Below are 27213 nucleotides of genomic sequence, written 5' to 3' on the forward strand. Positions count from 1 at the left end.
TCATTGTCTTCTTCTAAAATGCCTTTAATATAGAGTACAAAGAAATATGTACAGTACATAATTGACATTGTCAGTGGCATCCAAGCTCCTGCACATCATTTTGGTGCCAATATTAATAAATCACAACTTCAATCTTCTCTATAAAAGCTTACTTTATGAAGCACATACTAAATATTCAGTAAATATGTTTCTTACGCTGTATGAATATCCGGGTGGAAGAAATTTTTCCAAAAAATTCAGATATGCAAAGTAAAATAACAGGTCTATGTTGACATCAAAGTGCCAAAGTTGTCTTTTTTTTACTTAACATGACAATCAACAAATATTTTTGTCACAGTCCTATTATACAGCACAGGGCTACTCTAGGACATGAGGACTAACTTTTAGCACAATAGTCTAAATCAGGGGTCGGGAACCTTTTTGACGACGAGAGCCATAAGCAATTCATATTTTTTATTCCTTGAGAGCTATACTCAGAGTTTAAAAGTAAAAATACATGAAAATGTGAGCATTTCTTAGTCATTTCACCACTTTGAAAGTAAAAAACAAAGTCTGAATTATTTTAAGAACATTATTTCATAGTTGCTAATCAATGAGTATCAATAAGAGTCTTATGAAGAAAAATTATGACTTAAAAAAACGTGGAGAGCCATATACACCCATCAAAAGAGCCACATATGGCTCCCGAGCCATAGGTTCCCTACCCCTGGTCTAAAAGACTAAAAAGGGCCTCTTTATTGAACAAAAAAAAGCATGATTTTCATCCTTTACAAAGATTTTTACTGTTAACATTATTCATCCCAGTTTCCAGTGTAGCCCCCAAATGATTTCTAAACCTGTCCATTAAGAAACAGAAAAACTGAACCCCATTTTATATAACGTTCAGGTAAAAAGTCAACAAATGCCTCACAGAGGCTGCGTGTGGGGGTTCTAAAATCTACAGTTGTGTCATAAACAAATGACTTAGAACTTTGTGTGTCTGTGCATTTGAGTGAGATCAACAAGGTGCTCACAAACATCAATGTACCATCGCCATTGGCTCGAAAACGCCAATGTTCTTGCGTTATCTAAGAAGAGCCTTAATAGGATATTGTGTTAAATTCGCACTAGATGACTGCTTTGTCTTCTAGGTCTTACTAAGAAAAGCTAATCATAGCCACTTCTTGGAAAACAATTGTTTCATAATAAAGTGACCAACGCGGAGGATGTTTTGATGGATATATTCCCCCTGCTGAACTTGTTTTTCCAGCCCCTCTTATGACAAGTATTTGATGTTTGTGTACCAAATGGCTGCTACGTTGGTCCAAAAAAGGCCAAAGATGACAAAATGAAGAAGAACACAGGACTAAAATATTTGTATATTTGCTCAAAAGTTGCATTTCATAAGAAATTGAGTTGTATTTGTACTGAAGTTTTTCTTTGGGATGCAAAAACTTCAACCAAATACTTGTAAGATAAACTTCTTCATGAATATTTGAAGTATTTTAACAATGATGGTAAGAATTGGTGATTTCATTTATCTGATATTATATGACTAAAGTGTAAAATTCCAGCTTTAGTTTAAGAGGATGAAAGTGAGAAAAAAATAAACCTTGGCAATGATACAGTGGAGAAATAATCATCAGAAAAATATTCACTCAAATCTTTAGTGAATATAAAATGCTAATTATAGATTAAATGGGCTTTCTCACTTTAGTGAATCTGATTTTCACACCCAAGAATGACACAGTAATTGTAGTTATATTGTTAAATTATCCCAAGAGAAAACGCATTAAAAAGGGATCTCAAACTTATTCTGCTTCCCCCTGACCATGTCTTTTTTGCAATTGTATTTAATACTTTAAAATACTTGTATTTAATACTTTAAAGTAATAGTCAGGACGAGCCCAGACTCTATTCCACAAGAAAAAAAATGAGTTTGAGACCCCTTTCTTAGCATCTTTCCACCAAAATAGTCAATGAAATTGACATAATAAATAAAAATTGCTACTATTACTGGATGCCAATGGACATTTTTTTGTAAAAACCTTTAAACTAAAGCTACATGTCTAGACTTCAATCACAATCATCTGGAATTAGTTTTCATCATTCATCATTTTAAAAAAAGCCACTTAGTCTATATAATACTAGATCTAACTGTATTGAGAATTTCTTCCGGGTTCATACATCCATCTTTAAAACGCTTCCCACCAAGTACTGTCAGTGCAGTCTTTTAAGAAAAGTAGGTTGGTGGTGCTCATAACAACACAGCACAGTGTTTTAATTCATTCAGTCACATGCTGATTCCCACTAGAAGACGCTAGAAACAAAGAATATTAAAACACATGTCACTATTCAGGGAATAACAGCAAAAAATCTAGATCTCAAATTCAAGTTCTTTTTGATTCAAGTTCTTCCTGTTGACCGTGTACTCACTTAACTAGTCAAGGTGCCGCGAGTAAGGCACTCAATTCCGAGCTTCTCTCCGGCTTAACAGTTCCAACGAGGACGGCCCTCTCTACACGTGTGCAAGGAAATGATGGTAAACAGAGTGAATTCACGATATCTTTTTTTAATTATTATTATTATCATATTAAGAAATAAATAAATAAATAAATATGCTCGGTATGGGCGGATCCTTCTGAGTTTTCAGGGAGTTTTTTTTTTTCTGTAACAGATTGATGGCGTCGCCTTTGCAAAATGGCACCCCAGCCAAAAAAAAGTAGGTCCAAATGGTGGAAGTGTAAAATGCAAAGGTCAAAAATGCTACAGTAGTAAGTACCATTTCCTGGACTTGAGCCGCTGCCTGCAGAGACTATGGCATTCATTGTTCTCTTTGCTTAAACGTAAACACTTATTTTAAACTAATGACTGCATCAAGCTTGCTTTACAAATCATAAAAATACTGATGATGTCATAAATAGTGATCACAGTTCCGATCTTTTTCAATGTGCAACAGCATTGAGGTTGAGGAGGGCGGGGTAAGGGGGCTTCTATTGCTCAAAAGGGTTTTATATTGGTATTTTCATTTCGGTGGAACGACAAAGAGGGAACCTAATATAACACGTTACGTGAGGGACGCTGGTTTTGGCTTGGAGGGTGGTCCTTTTTAGGGTAGTGGTCTCTGCAGTCCACTTTTTCTCCTCAGTTTGTCTGTTCCAGGGCAGTGCAATCGCCGCCCTTCCCGTTTAAGCCACTGTGGGCCTGGCTGATGGACGGTGAGGACTTTGTTTTGCGTAGGTGGCCAGCGTGGATACCCTCCGTCTTCAGGCTGCCTAAAATGCTGGCCTCGATTTTCTCCAGATCGTCTGTCTCAGTGCGGATTTTGGCCCCGAGAAGGCTGATGTATGTCTCATAACGGGTTTTCTGTGCGGGAGAGTGGACAAAAGGAGGGAAATGGGCAAATAAGCAAGCAGTATGAACCAAAATTAAACTGTTATTAGCACACTGATTGGCGTTTTTCCCGTCTGAAGAATCACTTCTTCACTGATTTGTGGTCAGACCAAAGTCATGTCTAATATGAAATGATTGTTTTGGCACCATTTTGTAGAATCTATTGGCAAGGAAGGGAATGTGAGGAGACTCAAAAATCGCCACCCTCTTGTGGCACTGACAGGTCATTGCAAACTTTTGCTGTTGGGATATTTTTCTGGTTTTTAGGCTATGTGAAGTATTTGGCAGCAGAAAATAATGATCTTTCTTTTGTTTCAGTTGGGCAATAAACAAAAAGCTGTATTCAAACTAAAAAAACATGTTAAAGACAGTTTTTATAAAGGTAGGTAGCTATACAACAAATTTACTCTTAAACTATGCGTCACCACTCCATGTATCATGTAAATTTTATATCGTAAAGCTGCGGACAAGCCAAATTCACAAGAGCTTAGCTTAGTAAATCGACAGCGGGTAGGGATCAAAATATTATTATCTACCAATAATTCCTTGGCTATCTACCAATAGTTCCTTGGCAATCTACCTTGTGTAGTTAGACCAATTTTATGCCCAAAATATACTAGCTATACCACAAATATATTCAAAACCGAGCATTATTTTGTCTTGAATTATTTTGACCGCATTTGTATTATGATGGTGATATGCAATTAATCCTTAGCATATCCAAAAATATACATTAAATACAACATTTTGAAAAGGAAAGACCAATTTTAAGCAAAAAAAATATACCTCATATGTGAGGTAGTGCTCTTTGAGCCGATACTCCTCCCATTCGCGGCTTTTGGGGTCAGATGAGGGTGGGTTTTTCCGGTGCTCCTCCAGCTCTAGGCTCATCTGCTTCATCTTGCTCTCGTGACTCAGCAGCTGCTCATCCTGCACCAATCGCATGCCAGGAAAACAACAGATGAGCCACAAGACAACCAATTAGACGGCTTTGCACACAAATAGAACATGTAAACGTATGGAAGGTCATGAAGAGCAGGTGTGGTTCCTTATTTGCAATTTTTTTGAATTATCTTCTGGGAATATGTAAGGAAATTTAGATTAAATACATAAAACAGACAATTTGGGGGGCGATTCTATCCTTTTAAGAAATATGTGAATTTGTGTATACCTGCTTGAGTCTGGTTGATGAGGATGGAAGGATAGGTCGGCAAAATTTTTTCATTGAGCCAATGGCGGCCGGAAAAGCCGGAGCGGAGAACAGTGCTGCCACTAGATTTATTCGAAAGATCCACGACATCATTTCTTCCTCACTCCTAAAGAGAAAAAGCACAATGATAAGCTGATTTTGGGATAAGTGAGAGAAAAAAGAGGCCTTTTCTGTTTACTCACGGAGCCTGAAGTAGAAACACTCTCCAATCAGAGGTTTTGAGCTTGAGGACGTTGGCTTTCTTGCTATAATCGGTAGCCCGAATGGCTAAAGCGTGGTGGATTCGCACGGCGTTCTTTAGATCCACCTCGGAAATATCAGCATCTGGCTTATATTCATCCTGAATGAGACAAATTATAGGCCGTATTTATTGATATCAAGCTTTTCATGGTAAAAGTGTAAAAAAGTGGATCATTACTCAGCTTTAATTGACTAAAAATCTAAATAATCTATCTCTCTGTGCTCCGTTCACCCTTTTAACAATATTTTGACGACATTTAACCTAAAATCAATGTTTTTGAGTCAGAAAAACGCCTGCAAGCACACAGCAGACCAGCAGACGGCGATAAACACACTACATTTGGGAGACCTTATTTGCCTCGCTCTAAAGCACTCAAAAGCGCGTTGCAGTCGGACCACTCTACAGCATCCACCACATCAGTGACGTCTTGTAGTGTTTGTTTCTATGGCAACGGAGAAAACGGGTGGGGTGCGATACCTTTTGGAGATATAATATCATTCCTTTCAGAACCGCGTAGAACTTCTTCCAACCACGGCGACCTCGAGGGGCTGGAAAAGTACAAATGGGAAAGAAATTGAGGTCAAATTGTCTCATTGATTTACAAAAATAGAACATATTTTGACAGATATCAATGGAAATGTCCCAGTTTTTGCATTACTCTGCTCTTATTTGTGACTCACTGCGTTTGCCATCCATGTCAGCGTGGCTTTTACGAGTCAGCACTCCATGTTTGTAGGTTACAGCATTGAGGAGGATGGGGATGGCGATGAAAGGGTTATTACTGTCCGTTACCCTGGCAACACGTCTACTCCCGCCCTCACACTGCTCCTCCACCAGCTCTGACAGACTCTTACGTAGCTCTTCTTCTTCTCTGCACCCAGAAAAGAAGAAAAAAAAGATGAACAGGAGATTCACATAGAGCGATGTACCTCTTTTTTAAACATAACTGAGATCATACTTACACAGCCCACTCCAGCTTCTCATTCTTGATGGAGTTATACAAGATCTTTTCAGAAAAGGTAAAAAAAAAACAGCGTTATTAATTCTTAATAGTTGCATACCTTTCCGAAAGGGTAATAAGAGCTATACCTTCAATAAGTCCTTGGGAAAATCACTGCCATTGTTGAGGCCATCTAGATTACTGATAAACTGTTGGCAAGACATCTTTTTTCCAATGTTCTGAGGAAGGAACAGTGACAGTTATAATTGTTATTTTCTGCATAAGAACATGTAAAACTTGCTCCTAAAACGCCCTTTTTATTTAGTCTTTAAAAGGCCCCAGAATGAATGCACTTATGCATCTGTCCACCTAGAGGCAGTGTTTGTCTTTCCAACTCTCCTGCTTGTATGCGATGTGAGATAAAGGTACTTGGATTTAGTAAATCCATATTTTAGTAAGGTTTCTTTCAAATCATAAACAACCAAGTGATATAAAGGATAGTTCATTCCACATTTTACAAGATTTAGGTGTTATCTTGTGAAATTATTGGCATTTGATTCAGTTTCCATGAGTAATGAAGTGTTTTGTTGTTGTTGTTTTCTGAATGTCCTACTGTTGTTCTCTGAGGATGTAGCACAACTTCCCATAAATGATGTAATGTTGCTAGTAGATATCTAATCAACAATGCCTCTGGTGGTTGCAGAGTTAACTACTACATTAGATTCACTCATGTCAATAAATGGAAAATTAACAATTGAATACATAGCCTCCAAAAATGTTTATATTGGCCTAAAAGCCATTGCTTTTTTCTCCAACTTTAAAACATTTTGCATTTTGAAAATTACATCTCATGGAGCTCTGAAATCATATTAAATTGCTATCATTTTGGTGACAGCTTAATCTACTGAGTAAAAGGCAAACATAGCATTGGCATACCAAAATTGGGGCATGACTTAAGAAACCAAAAATGAGCACATTCGGATAGAATCCATTTTTGGCTCCAGAGGAATACTTACCACCTGCAGGGACATAGAGAGGCCAGGAAACCGGATGTGGTGAGCAGGGGGGGGGTTGGGGGGTATTTGAAAGGGAAGAAAAGGAACCAAAAAAGAGAGAAAGGATGTTAGTTAATGGAGGGCTATTCACTACACAAGTGTTTAGCAGGGGCAGGCTAGATGTGAGCAGTTTAGGGGACGTTTGATGACTACTGATTGTGCTATGTGGCTCACATTACAATGCTCCAGTTAGAAAAATGAACACTTGAGACTATCTAAGGACAGTAGAGACAGAAACAGGTCAAAAAGTAGGCTGGGAGGCAAAAGTGAGCAGAGTCAGCAAGACATGGATGGGGAGGAGGGAGGGGAAATATTTAGTAAGAAAAGAAAATGTAGATATATATTTAGTATATATACATTTTGGGGTTTTTTGTGATTAGATACACTGCTTGCATTAGAAGTAATATAGTGTTGATACATACATGTCCATGTAGATCTGTGTTAAGCAGCATGAGAGCGCAGGTTAATGTGTGGGCTCCATCTGCAAAGAGACGATATACTGAGGTCAACTTAATGTCACAGAAAACATAATTAAACACATTGCAACACATTCTCTGACTATGTAAACGAGAAGTGTTTATGATATCTGAATGAGTTGATGTCGCCAGAGCTGTGTATTAAAGTCGTGATTACAATAAATACATTATTTGTATCAAAAAAAGGGGGTAGTTTGCCTTCTTTTGTGAGATGTATACTGTCTTTTATTCCTAATGTTGGATGCAAGCTTAAAGTGACGTGGATCCTAATTTTCCTAAACTGCCGACACCCTATAATTACATTTGTGCATGTACTTAATATTATGCTCAGTAAATATATACAGTTATGTATACATAAAAAGCACATAATGGAATGGATTATCTTCTGCCTGTTCACTTCATTAAGTTCGCCAAAGCAATACAATATATTACACTAACCTTCAGAAGTGAGCGTTTGTAGATTGCAGTGGCAGAAGCGCTTGGAGAAATGTACAAGGATTCTCTCCCTTTCCTGTGTCTCCCCCATCAATGGAAAGGCTTTTAAAAAGTTCCTGTCATGCATAAAAGGTCAACTGGGGGTCAGAAGTCTCCCAGTAATGCTACAAAATATGCACATTCATCATACTGATTCATTTTGCAATATATGTGCATATAGTCTTCAATAAGTAGTTGCTTAATTGGGCTATAATAGTGCATTGATGTCTTCATAGATGGATTACATCATGGTTTTCATCCTTAGGTTTCAATTTTTCCACAAAAAAGGCTGTAATTTAGAAGCATTGCAGTGACTCACAGTAATAATGACTGAAATATTATTTTCAAGTCATATTTTGGAGGTGGATTGCTTGTTTTTTAATGCTATTGTTAGGAAGAGTACTCCAATAATTAGGACAACAGCATCTTGAAATCCCAGCAGGTCAGCTACAAGTGATATGCCTGCCGTCTGTCAGCTCTACTAATAACTCCACAAGACTGCTTAATTAGCAGAGTCAATGCCCTGTGAATAGCAAATGTGACTTCCACACTTGCGGATAAGTCTTTTACACCGCCCCACACATACACATGTATAGATTAACTGTTTGCGCATTACCTTAAGGCCCTATCCAGTGAAAAACCAGAGAAGTCAAAGAAACTCAGGTACTCTGACGCCACCAATTGACTGAAGTCATTACTGCAGAAAAGGGCAACAGTGAATTAATGTGCAAAATAGTAGAGATAGGCCTATTTTTTTCAGTTTTCATGTTCGCAGGTGCTCACTTTTTGCCCAGGTGTCTGGCCACGTCACAGCGTTTGAAGCCCTCAAGGTGATAAAGGCGCTTGGCGAGCCTTTTGGCTGCATCGTAGTCGGCTCGGCAGCCGTTGGCCAAAGTGTCGGTGCTTCCACGCTCCAAATGCTCCAGACTGCCCAATTCACACTCTTCTGAGTCAGACAGCACATGTGTGAGGTTGGCATCGCTGGTGGGAGGAGAACAAACACATGAATGGAAACAGAAACAAAAAATAAACACAACAGGACGGTGGCCAGGGAACAGAAACAGTCTAACATCCATCTAATCACCAAAATAGAGATATTACTAGTCAATATGGCAACATAAATAATGATGTATACCTTGTTAATCAATCCCCAACATATCTCAAACTTCAATTCAGGTATTTTTCTGAAGTTATCTATGATGAAAGGTAAAATGCGACATAGCAAGACTGAGCTTTTATTGTTTTAAAGATCCTCAAAGAAGCACAAAGTGTTCTCGTTTGGCCCTTCAAGTTGCCCCTGAGCTAAACGGCATCAGCTGACCTACAAAACTGACAATCTCATGCTCACTAGTTTCAGATCTGGCAAAGAATGGATACAAGAGTGTGACACTGATGCAGAGTCCTCTGATCTGATCTCTTTTAGAACTGGATGTACATCACTTAGTCACTCCTATTAGGAACAGTTATGCAAGTTGGCAAAACTATTGAAGTCCTTTTAAAATAATGTTAATGTCTTGTCAAATTGACAAACTACGAAGGAGAAAAGTGCTTTTTTTTACCTCACAAAATATACTGTAGATTTAAACGCCCTGCAGCTGAAAAAGCATGTGTATGCACCATGTAAATGTCATGCAATGCAGGATTTAACAAGAAGCCCCATAAATAATATGCATCATCATGAATAAAACCAGATTAAGCAATAAAAGTGTCAAACTAGCTGCCATGTGTTATAATTCACAGCCTTTTTTAAGCATTAGGAAAAAATCCTGTACAACCACAATGATAATTATGGAGAAAGAATACAATACAAGCGCACTATGTTTACTCTACTAGGAGAAAAACAAGGCTATTTACCTGTTACATCTGTACGGTATCATCACAAATGTGAACAATTTTATTATTAGAACCCAATTTTAATATTCTAGCTGAAAAGAGGTTTTAAATACCAATTTCATAGTTAAAGATGGATTTTCTTTTTCATAGAAACATAGATAATAAAAACAAAACTAGAGGAGGCCTTTTTCTAAGCATAAACTCAAGCTCCTATTTTCTTTCATCACACTAAATGTCATTTGTTTATTTCCTCAGGGGGGGTGTGCATCTGTGTGGCATGTCAGCATTCCCACCACATGGATCATGACTTTTTTTTCTTCTTTTGCATAATGAGATCAACGCAATTGTGTTACCCTCACAAATTCAATAAATTACAACCCATTACAATTTGTGATTTGCCAGTTACCATGGACGCAGTGGAATCCAAGTGCTCTGTAAAGGCTGCCAGGCTCAATTGTGCAGCTCGTCAAAAAAAAAAAAAAAACTGTCATGTGAATAGAAATTGACACTGAAGAAACCCAAAGAAAATTCCATTCACCACCCCTTTCCATTCTGTGCCTCCATCCAAAAGCCCTTGACAATATTTCTACATGCAGTGTTATGTTTTCTTTTATATACGGATTGAATTAGACGTTAATTATTCCTGACCTTGAACCACTTGGAGCCACTGCGCTCAACAAAAACAAATCCCAAGTTGGCATTTATCCATCAACCGTAGATTGACCTTCACCACTCTCTTTTAAAGTATAGATTGTATCTGCTAAAATTACTTTGAAGTGGAGGATGTCTAGTCTCATCCTTGGGGACAGGGTGGGCAGCTGTTATATCCGGAAGTGTGAAACCATTAGAACAGTTTAGGGGCAGCTAGTGGATTTGGGTGGAGGGAATCTGATTAACCTGTTTCCTGTACTGCTAAGGGGGATCTGTGTATTTGTAGGGGTACATAGTAGAGCTGGGCAATAAGACGATATCCTGAAATCAAAATTGTCTACGATAATATCAAAAATGTTGATTAAAATTCCAAGATTTAAACTGCAATTACACCACTTGACCACCATGGGCACTGTTGTGCGATTTTTGTCATATCGCCCAGCTCTAGTACATAGCCAAACAAACCAGAGCTTCAGTTTATAATTATACGACCACATACTGCACAAAATAGCACAAAAAAGTGGTGCTATACTGTATACCTGCTCAGTGAGGACAACAGGTTGTATTCAAATGTTTATTTGCGTCAGTGGTGGTGACATAGTGGACATGATGGTGCATGCCACTGACTCATCTAATCTCTTTGGTGGTGCACGAATACTTATATTGTGTCTGCCTCCAAGGTATGTGTTACACTTTACAGTATGTGTAAGCATTAGTGGGACTGTAAGTGATCCCATTGGCATGAGTGGAATGAAATATTTTGAAATTCTGGGATTTTTCACTAATCAATCAATGGTGGGTCACCGTATTACAAATCAAAACATGCAGAAAAGCATTTGTGTATGAGTCCTATATTGTGTGAGCTTTTCAGATATGTTAGTTAGAATAAAAATGTTGCAATAAGTACTATTTGGCTTTAAACTGGTGATCCAGCAAATAAAGATACTTATGTGTGCAGAGTTGGTTCATGTATTGATTTAGTCATTTGGAGACCACCCACTGGTCAGAGTACATTCATGAAGATAACCATATAGTGGAAAAATAACTTAGATTAATAGATTTAAGAAAGTATTTCAGGAAAACAAACTATATAATGTTGTGAGATGAGTATTTCTATTAAACTGCACTTTTTATTACTTCATTCCTACACTACCATTTGTATCAATCGAAGTGCGATTAAAAATAGGCAATTATTTAAACAAATACACATTAAAAACAAGAATTTCTAAAAAGCAGTAACATTAGTATTCATTTTCTGAAACATTAGTGAACTCGCGCTTCATATGAATACTTTTCCATGCAGGAAAGTCGCAAATTCACCTATAAATCTCGAAATCAATGATTTGCACTTACAGGAGTTGCAGCAAAAAATCAAAGTGAGCATCATATTCTTCTTTCCACATCGTCTCAGATTTGGCAAAAGGCGCGATGTCCGAGCGACACATCATCCGGCTCTCGCCCACATCTGCATGCGTCCGTTCGGCTATTCTAGTCCGAATATTTGCGCAGTTAAGGGAAAAGGAAGTCCGCACTCGTATAAGTACAGCTTACGAATGATACGTAGTCGTCTTATTCCGACATACTGTCAACGGGCGGGGAATAAATTTGGATCTTTTTTCCTAGAAGTTTCTTGTATGCCTAAGAGAGGATGTAGGGGCGGAGCAGAGACTTTTCCTGATGCATGGGTTGATTCTTCTGCAATGGCCCCAACTTCCTCTGGGGCCCCCTTGTTCGTTATGAACACTTCTTTTGCATAATTTCATGTCGGTTATAGCAGTTTTTCCAACCTTTTTTGAGCTGTGGCACACTTTTTGCATTGTAAAAAATCTTAAGGGACACTACCATCTAAAAATCTCATCATATCTCATTTTCGGAACAATTTTATCCTCATATGTTCGCGGGGGGTGCTGGAGCCTACCCCTCACCCCAAAACACAAACTCATTGCCTTCCATTGACAACATTCACTCACTACCGCTTTCCCGCTTAGTCCATTTAGTCAATTTTGTCCTCTGAATCCAGTACATAACAAAACGTTTCTGTCAAACTACTACAGCAGCATTTATTTAAGGCCCCCAGATCACAGGCTATCATGCTGACACAACATTACATGCCTCACCCCCCTCCTTCCTCTTTTTGATGAAGTGGAAAGAAGGAAAAAAAAGACACAGATGGCTGAAAAGCAGCTGGAAGGTCAACAACAACAGAAGATAAGAATGAAGATGCAACAATGATGAATTGGTTAATTATGTTAACACAAAGTAGCAAATCTGTTTCATGTCTATGATTTTGGATGATTAGTTTCGTCTCTCAGTGCCAACGCCAATCCCAAATTAATTTTTGAAGCACACCCTTTGATCAGTTGGTAAAAGTGGATGTTATTTACTCAAGTGTTTCTATAACTCGTCAATTCTGACTCATCAAAGTCAGACGTAAAAAAAATAGAAACGCGTGTGTAGAAGTAACAAGCTCCACTAAACCTGTGATTGTTACAGTCAGGCTCTCTCCGACGTGTGTGAAACTAACAAAGTGCTGCTATATATAGACCAGAATAAATCTGTCAGTGCTCAAATGATTCAGCGACTGTGTGGGCCTGTGGCGAGGATGCAGCAGAATTTAAATATATTATCGTGCTCGAGCGTGAGTGCAAAGCTATTCCTGTCTCTGTGTCTATATCACTACATTACTAAGAAATCATAAGGGGATAATCTGCAGAATATATTTGCCACACTATAGTAAGACTGTAAAGGTTTAATTTCCCTAGTGTTGTGCAGAAATATGATGATTTGTGTGCAAACACAGAAAGACTTAATGAGCAATATGAAGTACTACTGTGTCATTTTTCACATTTGTTTGCAAATGCACTGCATGATTCTAGCATATGTGAAAGAGATTAGTTCTCAAAGCAGAGCTGCCTCTGTGATATGGAATCAAATGTGCTTGGCTTTTATCTGCTCTGCATGGGCTTAGATCTGCGAGTCTTGAACGCAAGGGGGAGGAATACACAAACCGCATATTTCCAGCAAAAGGCATGCTCGCATGCAAATGCACAGTCACAAATTCTGTACACATTTAAATAAGTCATCCACATATAAAGACGCACATCACACTATGTGCTATAGATTGTTTCAGGGTAGCATACATGTACAATGTCAGATTTTTACTGAAGTAACCTTGAAATGTTCCCTTTACTTTGAATTTAAATGTGTTGAAAATGCATAGTCCAAAACATCTGCAATGCTTTCCACTGTTTTATGTATCCCCTAGAGGCCTGTTGTCTACTTTACTGTTACCTACTAATATAGGAAAGAATGGGGATTTATGGTACTTGGTTGGGGGCATAATATACTCTTGAACAGGTTTGCCATGGTGTTTTTGCCTTGTATTTGCAATTTTAAGTACTATATCGGTCAGGAAATGCGTTTGGATATGGTCTCACTTTTACTAATAAACGTAACATTGGCTGCTGTTGAAGGAGACAGATGTCCAATGCATTTGAACTGGGAGATTTGGTAGTAAAAGATTAAATTTCAGTGCTGTCGAGGATTCAAGTTGGAACAGAAGAGGATAAGTTGCAGTTCCACTGTTTGCTTTGACCTACATCTGCTTAACAGCTGTTATATGAGTCATAAAAGAAGATATTGGGGGTTCAATCCAGGTCTTGAAATTCAGTAGAAAAGAACAACTTGAGAAATATGTCCAAGTTGGAAACATCCATCATCAATAAGAGACTTAGTTGACTATATTAGCTGGCAAAATGTATATATAAAAATCTTCGTTAAGTGGACCTTGACAGCTGGTCCATTGTGAAATAGATATCATCTTTGGAAAGAAAACTACCCCACCAGATGTATCCACTCGTAATTTAATTGGTCAAATGTGCAAGGCAGCTTGTATGGCGGGGCAATAACATCTCCCACACACAAACTGTAGAAAAAAAGCCTGTTGGTTGGGTAGAGGAAAGCTGAAGATGATGATGTCATTGCATAAACAATAGCTCTTTCATTCTGGCACTTTGGGTCAGGAAACAAGTCTGTGCCTGAAGCCTAACATCTGCAGATTGGGGGGGGGGGGGGGGGGTGTTCGGGGGACCCACATCATCTTATCAAAATTTACTGAGCTGTGAAAGCACTAGCAGAGCCTAAAAAACAAATCCCAACAGTTAGCAGATGAGATCATGTCAAAGGTCTCCCATCTATATGGCATTCCTGTCGTTTTGGAACTGGAGAAACAGTAGTGGGCCAGTAAGGGGGGGACCAGTGTGTGCTAACAAACCAAATAGAATTGCTGCCATAGTTCAGGTTTCATGGCTCTACCCATATGGTTCCTATTAAAACCTCCCCCCCTTCAGTAGCGATCATTTGTGTTCTTTAGCCATGGTTTGAATGATTAAAAGGTACACGTTTTTGTATTTTTGCTTAACCCGCATTGTATCGATGTATCAAAGTATCATGACTGCTTAGCAGAGGTGAAGTGACTCACATCTGGTCCTGTGATATTTACATTAGGAATGTGGGAAAGTGATTTTTTAAAATTAAGTCTACATTAAAAATGGTTATGATGGAAAGTTTGGAATTTTTTGTTTCTTTAGTAAAGTTTTTTATATGTTGACTTCACATCTCATACATTTATTTACTTTTGAGAAACACCAAATAACAGACACCCATTTCTCTTCAATTACCAACATCATGCCACCTACTGGTTCAGGCAAGGTCGCAACAAAGTATACTGCAAGATCATGCTTTAATAATTCATTCATTTTCCATAACGCTTAAACTCAGAAGGTTTTTTTTTTTTTTTTGCAAATGGACATCTGCCACCATATCTCTGTAAAAGGTGGCATGACACATTAAATTTCTTCCTCCTTTTGCTATAACTAATATGAAGTTTTTATATTTTTGTGCTTGAACTCAGAAATTAAATGAATGCATGAATCATAACCTATCCATGTGATATGGTTTATTCCATTTCATAATGGAGAAGCCAGTGCATATAGAATTATGTTTTTTTTAATCTTTTTTTATTAGTTTTTTATCTTGTATTCACTAAAATAATACATGGCTTGATCACTAATGTCATTTCCTATAATATAATCTGGGTGGGGGTTAATACACTTATGTACTCTTATTATTGTGTTCCAGATACTCCATAGGCGATATTATGAAGCTGACTTTGGACTAAAATATGAAATAAAGTTTGGTGTTGTTGACTGTTATTTAGGTATACAAGAGGAGTATAAAATGTGAAATTCGAACTGTAAGACCTTACCTGAGCGAGTTGTGCATGGCTCCACAATCCTCCAGTGCTTCCTGGGAGTCACTATGGTATCCATTAGGGATGGCCCAACGTCCAGGCTGACTGAGAACAAACTCCGACCTGCTCCCGGGTATGGTGGTCCTCAGTGGGCTCCCTTCTACACCTGCCCCGGCCCCGGCTCCACCCCCATCATCGGGGTGGACGGCCGGGGCATCTGGTCCGGCCTCAGCCCCATCCTGCTCTTCAACCGTTGCCAGCTCCAGCTCCAGGGGCTCGGGGCCCTGTAAGAGAGCCCTCTGTTGGATGAGCGGCGTCAGTGGAGCTTCGAAGCTGACGCAGCTGTCCGTCTCGTCGGTCAGCGACAGCACATCCAGAGAGTCCAAACTGCTGTAACAGGTCCCGCCTCTCAGCAGGGCAGACTCCACAATGCGCTCAAACGTGGAGCTGAATCCATCCTTGTTGTCCAGATGTCCTTTATGTTGCTCTTCTTCCACAGCCGTCTCCCGTTCGTCCTCGCCCTCGACAACCTGCTCAAATGCCGAGCTGAAACTGTCCTGGTTTCTCCTTCCAGCTCCTTCTTTAGGCACATCTTCCTCCTCCTCTTCTTCCTCTACTTCTGTGTCAGCCTGTTCCACAGTGGTTTCAAAGTCAGAGCTAAAAGTGTCCAAGTGAACGTGAGGCCTGATTTCATCGCTTTCGTACTCCACTTCAGCAACTTGGTCGTCTTCAGTCCCGTTCATGCCGTTTGTTAACCTGTAGGAAGAAAGGTAAATAAAATATTTTGCTTGTGCTTTAATCAGACTTGAATGAAAATTCAAGAAACAGCTTAATGAAGTACTTGAAAAGTACATTCCGACTTTTTTCCCATTACTTTTCTTTCTATTCATATATTATTAGTATTTAGTGTTTTTTTTAAATAAAATAACATTGAAAAATACTTTTCAATGTTAAAAATGCTCCACATGTATGCTCATGAAATCCAATTAGCTTAATTACAATACTCACATGTTCAGTAAGCACTGTTATAAATTTTAAAAAATACTTTGATGACTTTTTATGCGCTTTGGTGTTATTAAATTGTACATTTGTACTTATAATAGCAAAATGTATAATACATCTCAAACCAGTAAACATTTTCCCCCACTTATAAAAATGATACTACCCAGAGTACTATATGAGCCTGTTTAATGATATTAAACCTGATAAAAGGGCTTGATAAAGAGCTTATATGATGTACAAGTGTATCTTCTGCCAAAAACAGATTCAGTTTTATGGTGATTTCCATGCACTAAGCCTGATCTGACCCGAGTGGTGCACGTTAGAGGAAATACAAATCATATTTTGATCCGCTGTCATCCATCTTACAGATCTTGAGTTAACATCTACACAGATGGAGATAGTAGTAACAGAGTCATCTTCCACTAAAAGTGATGAGCTGTGAAACTAACCGTCCAGCTTGCTGGAGCCCAGTTGCTTGGTCCTCTGTGTACGGTTGCATCTCTTCATTACTTCCGCCCTCTTGCTCTTCTTTCATCTCATCTGCAGCATGTGTTTCCTCCTCTCCTGTTGAGCTCACCTCATCCTTCCTGCACTCATCTCCGTTTGACGCATCGTACTCTTCCTCCTCCCCTCTGTCTGTCTGTTGATGGTGAACATCAGCACTCTCATCCAAATCACCTTCTCCTCCCGCCCTCTTTATGTCAGCCCCCCCGTCGGCATGACACCGTGTATCCACCAATCCTTTCTCTTCTTCTTCTTTCCTCTCCTCTATGTTTTTCTTCCCCTCTTCGCTCAGGTTGTCTTGCTCTCCTCGATTCAGAGCCTCTGCCGACAGGTCGTTGTTAGTTGAGACGGGTTCTGTTGCAGTTTCCGATGGGGTGGGTGAGGGCAAAGCCTGCCCCTCCTGGGTCATGTTGCTCCTCACGACAGGGTGTAGTTGTTCACTCTGGTCAGGGTGGAGAACCAGAGAGATTGACAAATGGGCAGGATGCTCTGAAAAAAAATGGTGAGAAAAGTATGTTAAAAGAGCTGGTGATTACAGAATTGGAACTGGCACATTATTTTAAGAACCGACAACTAATTGAATGGAGGAATACAATGCAAACTTTGCTTTACATACAGCAGAGTGGCGCAGCGGAAGCGTGCTGGGCCCATAACCCAGAGGTCGATGGATCGAAACCATCCTCTGCTACAAGGACGACTTTTGTCCACCCTTTTCTGTGTCTACAGTGATGAAAATATGGTTGTAGTGAGCGCAACATAGTAAACTTGTAAGGTTGTGCAAGTATTATTTTGTGGATCCATTTCTGTGTAGACATTGATGAAAATATGGTTGTAGTGGATAAAACGTTGTAAACAAGTGCGTTTGAGTAGCAGAGTGGCGCAGCGGAAGCGTGCTGGGCCCATAACCCAGAGGTCGATGGATCAAAACCATCCTCTGCTACAAGGATAATTTTTGTCCACCAATTTCTGTGCAGACAGTGATGAAAATATGGTTGTAGTGGACAAAATATTGTAAATATTTGGTGATTGAGCAGCAGAGTGGCGCAGCGGAAGCGTGCTGGGCCCATAACCCAGAGGTCGATGGATCGAAACCATCCTCTGCTATACGGGTCTTTTTTTGTCCACCCATTTCTGTGTCTACAGTAATGAAACAATGGTTACAGTACACCAAACATTGTAAACAGTTGTTGTACAGCAGCAGAGTGGCGCAGCGGAAGCATGCTGGGCCCATAACCCAGTGATCGATGGATCGAAACCATCCTCTGCTATGAGGATCATTTTTGTCCACCCATTTCTGTTTCTACAGTGATGAAAATATTGTTCTAGCGGACAAAATATTGTAAATATATGTGCTTGAGCAGCAGAGTGGCGCAGTGGAAGCGTGCTGGGCCCATAACCCAGAGGTCGATGGATCGAAACCATCCTCTGCTATACGGGTCTTTTTTTGTCCACCCATTTCTGTGTCTACAGGAATGAAACAATGGTTACAGTACACCAAACATTGTAAACAAATGTTGTATAGCAGCAGAGTGGCGCAGCGGAAGCGTGCTGGGCCCATAACCCAGAGGTCGGTGGATCGAAGCCATCCTCTGCTATAAGGATCTTTTTTGTTCACCCATTTCTTTGTAGACAGTGATGAAAATATGGTTGTAGTCGACAAAACATTGTAAACATTATTGTTGGAGCAGCAGAGTGGCGCAGCGGAAGCGTGCTGGGCCCATAACCCAGAGGTCGATGGATCAAAACTATCCTCTGCTACATGTATTTATTCACCCACTTATGTGTATATGGTCATGAAAACTGTCACATAATTTTCAAGAACGGACAACTAATTGCACGTGTGAAAACAACGCAAACTTCCATTAGCAGAGAGCAGAGTGGCGCAGCGGAAGCGTGCTGGGCCCATAACCCAGAGGTCAATGGATCGAAACCATCCTCTGCTAAATAAGTCTGTTTGAACCCACAAGCTGTAATTTTTTACCACCAAAATTCCAACAGGGCATATAACCTGTTTTTTCCCTTTGTTCTTTACAAGTGACTCTTTGAAATAGATTTCTTTGTCCTCCTTGACAGAAAATTGCAGTAAACAGTAAAATGCGCCCCTTTTTTTATTTGTGTGATTTCCCGAGCTGTGTCTGCTCCTGTCCTCTAATCCTCCTTACTCTTGTGTGATGATCTCAAAGGACGTTCTAACTGATCCCTCGGCAGATTCTTTTAGAATTTGTGAGCTGTAATTGGCTGACACATTTTCTTCACGGGCCTATATTAATTGGAACTATAATCTATTTACCAAACGTTGTCAATATATTCCATCTGCAGGCTTTGGTCCCCCATGGTATCACATAAGAGTCCTTCATTAAATTCGATGAATTTAATGCGCTACAACACACTTTTTAAAATGTGCATATAAAGTCGCATTTTGAATATTATCACAACAACTAACAAGCCCTGTAGCTCTCATTACTCATTGTAATTAAGTCCAAATAGCCCTGAGCCATAATGTTGTATACAGTGACGCTTAAGTAATTACATAGTGTATGCAAACAAGCACTATTAGCATCCATTTATAACTATACAAATACACATCTGCACATATCATCAACACGTAGTCAAATATGAGCACATTCCAAAGCAAAACAGTGACACTGCACCATAAATGGAAATAGTGAACGCTTATAAAACCAGACATGGAAAGTTGGAATTCACTTTGTGTCTGTCTGCAATGTTCCGTTTCCTTTCCCTTCCCTCCTCTTCATCTGTTCCACATTATGTTTTCTAATATTTCTGTCTATATCCACTATCAGATTCCTCATTTGATTCCCTAATTGAGCTAAATGAGCCTTAGAAAAATAGGACAGTGGTACTACAGCACATTGTGATTTCCACTACTGAGGAAAACAGATGTGTTCTCTCACATCTCAGAAGGATTGATGGAGGAGCATCTGTGCTTGTTGAGTGTGTTTGTTGCATTTATATAACAGCTAAGGGATTTCTCTTGCAATTCCACGTTTCTCAGCAGAATGATGGAGCTCTTAAACCGTATCTAAATGCTTTAATTTTACTCAAACAATCAGACAAATAAACCAGCAGTGAGCATGATAAATAATCAACTGTGACATGTTGCTTTCTTAGTCCAATCTTTTGTGTTTCAAAGCCACACAGGCACTTCACGCATGTGTATATTGTGCAAAGTGTGATACACATTATCGATCCATCCGTTATACATTGGTGGTCCACTGGGAGGGTCTTCAGATAAGCATGATTGCGATCTGTCAGAGATCCCATAGCGGCTACTAATGCAATTAGAGTGGAATTAAACAGACCCACTTGCTGCTGGCAATCACATTTAACACAATCCTCTTTTTAGGACTACAATCAAGCTAGATAAATACAGACCATTTGATTGATTTTTCTTCCAACAGAAAACTATATATGAGACATATGTGAGGATTAATATACATAGTACACTGCCAGAGTTTACATCCCCAAACATCTTACATTGCTTTGCAGATTGGCACAATATACAGTGGAAAATCTGTAAATAATTGTTGTGTGGTTGGGTCATTTTTTTCAACCACAAAAATCCCACTGCAAACATCATTCACTGATTGAACTTCACTGATATGCTCCATCAGTATTTAATTTAATATACTAGGTTTGTCTTTTTATTATTCATGTGAGAAATAAGACTGTCATTATCATTATCAACAACCAATCTGTGTTTGATATTAAAGTCTCAATTATAGTGCCCACCTGAACTCAGCATCCTTATTTATACAAATCGACCTCTAAACTCACCTTCATATGTTCAATGCATACAATCCAAATATGCCACTGTTGGATAATTTACCTTCTTTTCATGCTAATGAACTAAAAGATGATTACTATGGCTTAGTTAGGCAGAATTACCATAACAAATAGAAGAATAGTGCAGGTTTTGTTGTGTCATTTAAAGGACAGTGAGAAAATAAGATGTTTTTCAGCCTTTCTGACACAACAAGTACATCAAATCTTTATAAAATATGTATTGAATGCTAAATTAATTCATTTCTAAAGCACAAATTCTAAAACAATCACATTTCAGTGGCTATCTCAAACAGAGCTAATACAATATGCATGAAGCTGAATATGAACACTGATGAAATGAACCATGACAATAAGATGTGTGAGTCAATGCCTTTCAGCTCCCCCCTATTCTATCATAGACATTCTCAGGAAAGAAAAAAAAAACACTCTCCAACCATAAATGACCCACTGACCCTGTTCACTTAATGTTCAGCAATGCCATTGCAGCCACTGTCCAAAGCTTCAGTGTCACCTTTTAAAAATGCATTTGAGTGTCACGCATGCAGATGGAGGAAGAAATCCTTTCCTGGTTGTCAGCCTGAGACAGGAAGGGAGGAAAACAAAAAGTTGGAAGCTTTCCAGCGTGTGTTTCAGCCTGACTACTATGTCCCACCATCATTGAGCCTCCAGTGAAGCGGAAGAGTTCCCTCAAATCACCCCGATATGTCACTTCTAGCACATCAAGGTCAAACCATTGTGCCAATTTACCGATAAACGACCCTAATAGATAAACATGCAATATACCCAAGTACTTTAGACACTACTATGGAGTGTGTTTGTGGATTATATTGAGAAAAATATGCTTTAGTTTATCACAGTTGTTAAAAAAAAGGCTGGGGTCAAAGAGTTCGACACTACGCTCAATCAAGCATACTTAATAAATAAAATATTCTCACATATATTGAAGAATAAATTCATTTCAAGTCTCACAGGGAAAGAAAGGTTCCACCCTAACCCTTGACTGATTAATTAATAAAGATGTCCCAGTCCCTTTATGTCCATATGGCATCCATAATGCATGGCTTTATCTTTTTATTGGCTTATTCCACAACTCATTCCATAGAGAACACATTTAGGGTTGTAATGTAAAAGTTAATACGTTTATGTAATCCATGGGTAATTTTCATGTTATATTAAGTTGTATCTTTACTTGTGCCAAAGCGCCTGCACGTCTAACACCTTGACATTGAAAATCTGACTCTGGATCTGAATTAAAATGAACCTCGATTAGACAGGTCTATAATTAAGATAATTGTACCTTTTATTATGCAGATTGTAATTAAGCTGCCATTAAGTGACTCTAGTCAGGAAGCCCTGTTTTAAGGGGAAGCAAAATATATGCCCTATTGTTTTTTTTTGAGTGTGCATATACCAAGTTATATAATCGTTATGCGTGTCATTGTGCCAAGCGTCTGACAGCTAGCATGTGCTTGCCGCATGCTTGTTTTTCCCAGAGTCCCCAGTACACTTTAAGTGACATAAACAAACTAGATAGACAGGGCTCATTGTCTGCTAGCCCTGAGAAATAGAGAGAGGAGGAGGGGGTGGTGGGTGGGTAGTGAGAGAGGGAAAGAGTGAGATGTCCTACCAGCCTCCTCGAGCTAGTAACCATGACAACAAGATGGCTGGGCGACTTGCTTGAAGCTCAAATCAGGCCGGTGTCTTGCATTTGCTCCAAAATAAACCTTACTGACACTTCAAAGAACAAAGCGTCTTTGCGGTAAATGATGAAAACCAGCAACTTTTTTTTATTTAATTACAAACTCACCCCTAAAATCTCACAACCTGCACAATTTACAACAGCTAAACATTTACTGCAGGTCTCGACCTAATATTTTGATCCCAGATTAGCATGAAAAACATAACGTCAAACGTCATAGCAGCCTGGTCTATCCATCTTGATACAGAAACATACCAAAAAATATACATATATTTTACTTCCCAACAAGATGACATGCTATTGTCATAAAAGGCTAAATGTATGGCGGTGTATGAATATGAATATTTCTTCACTCACCGGTAAAATGTGGAAAAGCGGAGCTGCTCCTCTTCCCCCGTCTGCCTTGGTACATCCACACCGGGGAATAGAGCGAGCAGACGGGTTTGTTTCTCCTTTCCAATTCTCTCTCTCCTCTCTCTCTCTCTCTCTCTCTCTCTCTCTCTCTCTCTCTCTCTCTCTCTCTCTCTCTCTCTCTCTCTCTCTCTCTCTCTCTCTCTCCACCTCTCTCTCTCTCTTTCACTCCCCCCTCTCTGGTTAAAAGGACGGATGGTCTGGCTGTGTCCTCCTCCTTGCAATGCCGCAAAAAATGTCTGAAAGACGGCATGGGACCGCCTCACTTTCCCATTTAGGATTGGAGAACCAACTGGGGATAAAACACATTTGCATCCAACTGAAATATAATGCTTAAAATCCTTTATAACCGTATTAAATGTACAGTATGCAGCTTTATATGTAAAGAGATGTCCTCCACTTCAACTCCTACTAGCCTATTTATTTCACAGAGTATTGACATCACATGATAATGTTTTGATTGGATGGCTTTAGTTGGAATTGTGACCTGGGGAAAAAAAACATAGCATGCAGATGATTTACAGGCAGTTAAATAGTTCTGTCCAAGGTCTAAAGTCATATCTAGACGTAAGCATTCATCATGTAAGTTTGGTTTAGATAGCACATTGACATCAGCCAGAAAAAACAAGATTGAAATAGCTGGGCTTGACATTCTACACTGCAGGATAAATAAATCAACACATTTTAAAAAGGATTTGTGGCTATGTACATGTGTCAAGAATATAAAGTGGTTAACTGATGCTTAAATTGAAAGACAATTCTTTGTCCAAATTATACATTTGCTCGATTTAAAGTAGTATTTCGCATTAGGGGGAGAAATAAACCTAGTAACTGTATAAAAATACCTTTTTATGGAAGATTTTTCAATGCTAATATACGCCAATATACACCACTGTTTTTTTCCACATAATTTGTGTTCATATTATTATAAAGGAACATGACATTAATTCTTTATATAGAATAGATAGTCCTCTTATCCTATTGGATCCGCTCAGTGATACACTCAACTGGATCATTTAAACATTTAATTTGCTGTTTTTTGTCAATTCAATTAAAGCTGAACCCGAATAAGAAATACCGAAAAATGCTGAAATGTAGACAATCAATTGTGCAGGCATTTGAACAAAGATAAATAGCAATTGGTGTCAGTTGACACTAGTCGAGAAATACTGATTTATGAGCAGTTGATTTGTTGTTTCGTGGTCATTGTCTCTTTAGGACAGCATTCTTGAGGAAAATGAGGAATTGATTTTCCACCACATATTAGTGAGTCGCTCATGTGTCAGAAAAGAACGGAATTGTGCTGCCAAGTAGAAAATGGTTTCTGCTTCCATGTGTGTCTGACAAAAGAACGAATATTTTTGGACCGACATTTTTTATTAGCTTGATGCTTTGTCCTCAACAAAATCACACCCTTATAATACTTTTCTGTAAACTTTGACAGTAAAATAACCTACTTATATCAATATAAAAGAATTTATTGCACCATAAAGATATTTTATGTACATTGTTTACTACTTCTAACTTCAAATATAGCTCAACTTACCTGTAGGATGTTTTAAATGTACAATTTACTACTGAATTGTCTCATTAAATAGTTAAGAAATATTGACAATATCCCAATTTTCAACCTAACAATATTATAATATGAAAATTAGTCAGCTTAATGCTAACAAATAATGCAAAATCACATTTATCAGCTAAGTAAAATACTGTTAATGTTACTGTAAATGTTTAACATAAAGATTATTGCATTAGTGTTATCTTGAGTTATATTAGTTTATATTATACGTTTCAGTACGGTGCTTAATGTTATGTTATGTCATTTTAGGGTGTGTTAAGTTAATTTATTTTGTGTTCTGTTGTGTATCACCACTATACGCTGTAATATTATGTTAGTACTTATATTATATTATCATTTCTAAGAGTAGATTTTGAGAAAACAATTAAAATATGACTACAAGGCCTCAGAAAAACACAACACTGCAGTGACCTTGTGTTTCAGATTTGCTAATGTTTTCTTCTGGGATATTAAGAATTCTAGCCTTTGTCTCAGGCTTTATTGCAAAGTCTTTATAGATTGAGAAGATTAGTCCATCAGGTGATCTCTGCTGATCAATACCACATGAGGAGGAGGAGAAGAAGAAAAAGGAGTATTTGGAAGAAGAGTGCATATCAAATCTAAAGGGTTTGTGAACAGAACAAAAGAGACGTTTGCGTTTGAAGACAAGGGGAGCCGAAGGTTAGACAGACAAGACCTACTGTGAAGGCAGGTAGGGGGTGGGAAAAGATGATGTTCTAAGGTTAGAGATAGGATGAGCTGTAGAGATGACAAAAGAGGAGATGTGCAGCTAAATAGAGAATTTGAGATTTCAGAAATACGTCGTTTGGGGGGTGGGGGGGCCTACTGCAGACGCAACGTCAATCCTAATCACTAATTCATTAACCTGCTGCTTGCCCCTCCTCCTCCTGCGGACATACACAGATGCACTCACTGCTGCCTCTTGGATGTCCCTGGAGAGAGAAAAAAAAAGGCTGGATAGAGAAATAAGGAGGTGTGTCTGCCGCTAAGTGACATCTGCTGGACCATGACAGTGGAAATATTTTGGGAACACTGCAAGCAAGTCCCTGGTGTGACAATGGGATGGCGGGGGGAAAGTGGGGGAGTTATTTTCCAGGGATGAAAAAGGATAACAGCTTGGCTGGTTGGTTGGTTGGTTGGTTGGTTGGTGTTAGGTGGTCCCCAAGTGATGGTGCAAGTGTTTTGTTCGGAAAAATAACATCAACTTGTGCTGCGGGTAAGGTGTGTGGAGGCTTTTCATTGAAAAAAAGCAGGCGGTGGGGATAACAAATCAATATACATAATGAGGTTGTTGAGCTGACGTAATAGCATGATGGAAATGCAACTCACTAGCCATATTATTAGGGACACTTCCTGCATTAAGTAATGAGCAATGTATTTCATTGGCTGCCATTGATGGGGTTAGATGTGCAATTTATTTGGACTGTTTGTCTTCATATATTGAATGAATTGGCAGTTTTTACAATAAACTTGTGTGGAGTGGGATATGCCATAGTTTGAGGTTTAAGCCTGCAGTTAGATTTTTAATGGGAAAAAGAAATAATCTTCCTGTGTAGAGTTAACCAGTAAATGACTAATGATTTTTTTTGTATTTAGTCTGACCCTTGCGACTACTACTTCCTCAAGAAATACTCTGCTTACAAATATTATGTATCAGTCTGATATATGATTACTTTTTAAAGAGAAATTGTTCCCCTTAGCGGGCATGCTTGCCTGGTGGTTTTATTAATAACAGCCAAAACAAAAGTACTGTAAACACATGCGACTACTAGATAAGAGCCAATTTTTTGTAACAATTGTAAACAATATGATACTTAAAAAATAGGCCAATACCTATTCTGAATATTGGTTTGGAAGCACAAATATGGCAATAAAATGAGCCGGGGTACCATTGGTGGTCCTCATATTAAACTTTCAGGAAAGCTTTTATGGATATTTTTGGAGACAACTGGGAAATTGGTCAGGTCTAAGGAAAATGTGATGTAGCTAGAAATCCTGGATAAAAACCCGCCCTCAGGTGCTTTGGATCTCAGACTAAGAAAATAATTAATCTGTCAGAAAGACAAGGAACTGAAGCGTAGGGCTCGAGGACAACTATGTGAATGTCCTTGAGTGGCCTTGCCAGAGCAATGACTTGAATCGACTCAACATCTCCAGAGAGATCTGAAAATAGCTAGTTATCAAACCAGATGCTATTTGCCAGTGGCTTCAAAGACAGGAGTGAAATGGGAGTAGTTTAAATTTTCATACTACATACAAATTCCCAATACTATGTTTATTGTAATGGGTTTACATAAATGTCAATTAAATAATCTTCTTGGGTTTGTTCTGTGTGGAATGTAAGGGTTGTCCATGAGTCATACTTAACACTTGAATTATTTAACCGTCTAAAAAAGATACTATTAGGGTGAAAAAAGGGGCTTTTTGACCCGTTTTTTCGTTCACATTTTGCCTGCTCTGCATATATTTGGTATTGCAAGTATTCAGTTCTGATGAACTAGCTTTATATCAGCGTGTTAGTCTGTAAGTGTGCTTGCAACTGCACACAAATATGCGTGCATCAACATTTGCTGACATCAAAGCTATTTTTATTGCAGTTGACAGTTGGAAGACCTAATCAGCATTACAATGACTATAATCTAGGTCATTTCAAAAGAAAGACACCTGTGTTTCATTAGTTTTCATATCATTATTCAGACGGTTTT

General features: G+C 38.7%; 1 protein-coding gene and 4 non-coding genes across 6 annotated transcripts; 4 read left to right on the plus strand and 1 right to left on the minus strand.

Annotated features, from left to right (window-relative positions):
* On the minus strand, positions 1–23001 carry psd2 (pleckstrin and Sec7 domain containing 2). Of its 2 annotated transcripts, XM_077732302.1 has the most exons (15): positions 22873–23001; positions 16955–17498; positions 15519–16259; positions 8552–8749; positions 8385–8465; positions 7733–7845; positions 7241–7299; positions 5913–6002; positions 5786–5829; positions 5504–5694; positions 5301–5371; positions 4765–4922; positions 4544–4688; positions 4159–4302; positions 1–3345 (listed from the first exon to the last, which is right to left on the minus strand). In XM_077732302.1, the coding sequence occupies exons 1-15, from the start codon at positions 22925–22927 to the stop codon at positions 3124–3126; spliced, it is 2856 nt and encodes a 951-aa protein (XP_077588428.1). In that variant the 5' UTR covers positions 22928–23001; the 3' UTR covers positions 1–3123. The 2 variants fall into 2 exon arrangements, with proteins under 2 accessions (XP_077588428.1, XP_077588427.1); XM_077732301.1 differs by lacking the exons at positions 1–3345; positions 4159–4302; positions 4544–4688; ... (3 more) ...; positions 5786–5829; positions 5913–6002 and adding an exon at positions 6817–7071.
* Positions 17626–17697, plus strand: trnam-cau (transfer RNA methionine (anticodon CAU)). The gene has a single exon. It is a non-coding gene; the product is annotated as a tRNA-Met (tRNA).
* Positions 17878–17949, plus strand: trnam-cau (transfer RNA methionine (anticodon CAU)). Its single transcript has one exon. It is a non-coding gene; the product is annotated as a tRNA-Met (tRNA).
* trnam-cau (transfer RNA methionine (anticodon CAU)) lies at positions 18042–18113 on the plus strand. The gene has a single exon. It is a non-coding gene; the product is annotated as a tRNA-Met (tRNA).
* Positions 18369–18440, plus strand: trnam-cau (transfer RNA methionine (anticodon CAU)). The gene has a single exon. It is a non-coding gene; the product is annotated as a tRNA-Met (tRNA).
* Positions 23002–27213: the final 4212 nt, after the last annotated feature.

The sequence above is a fragment of the Stigmatopora nigra genome, chromosome 14 (genome assembly GCF_051989575.1).
Source record: "Stigmatopora nigra isolate UIUO_SnigA chromosome 14, RoL_Snig_1.1, whole genome shotgun sequence".
NCBI classification, from domain to species: domain Eukaryota; kingdom Metazoa; phylum Chordata; class Actinopteri; order Syngnathiformes; family Syngnathidae; genus Stigmatopora; species Stigmatopora nigra.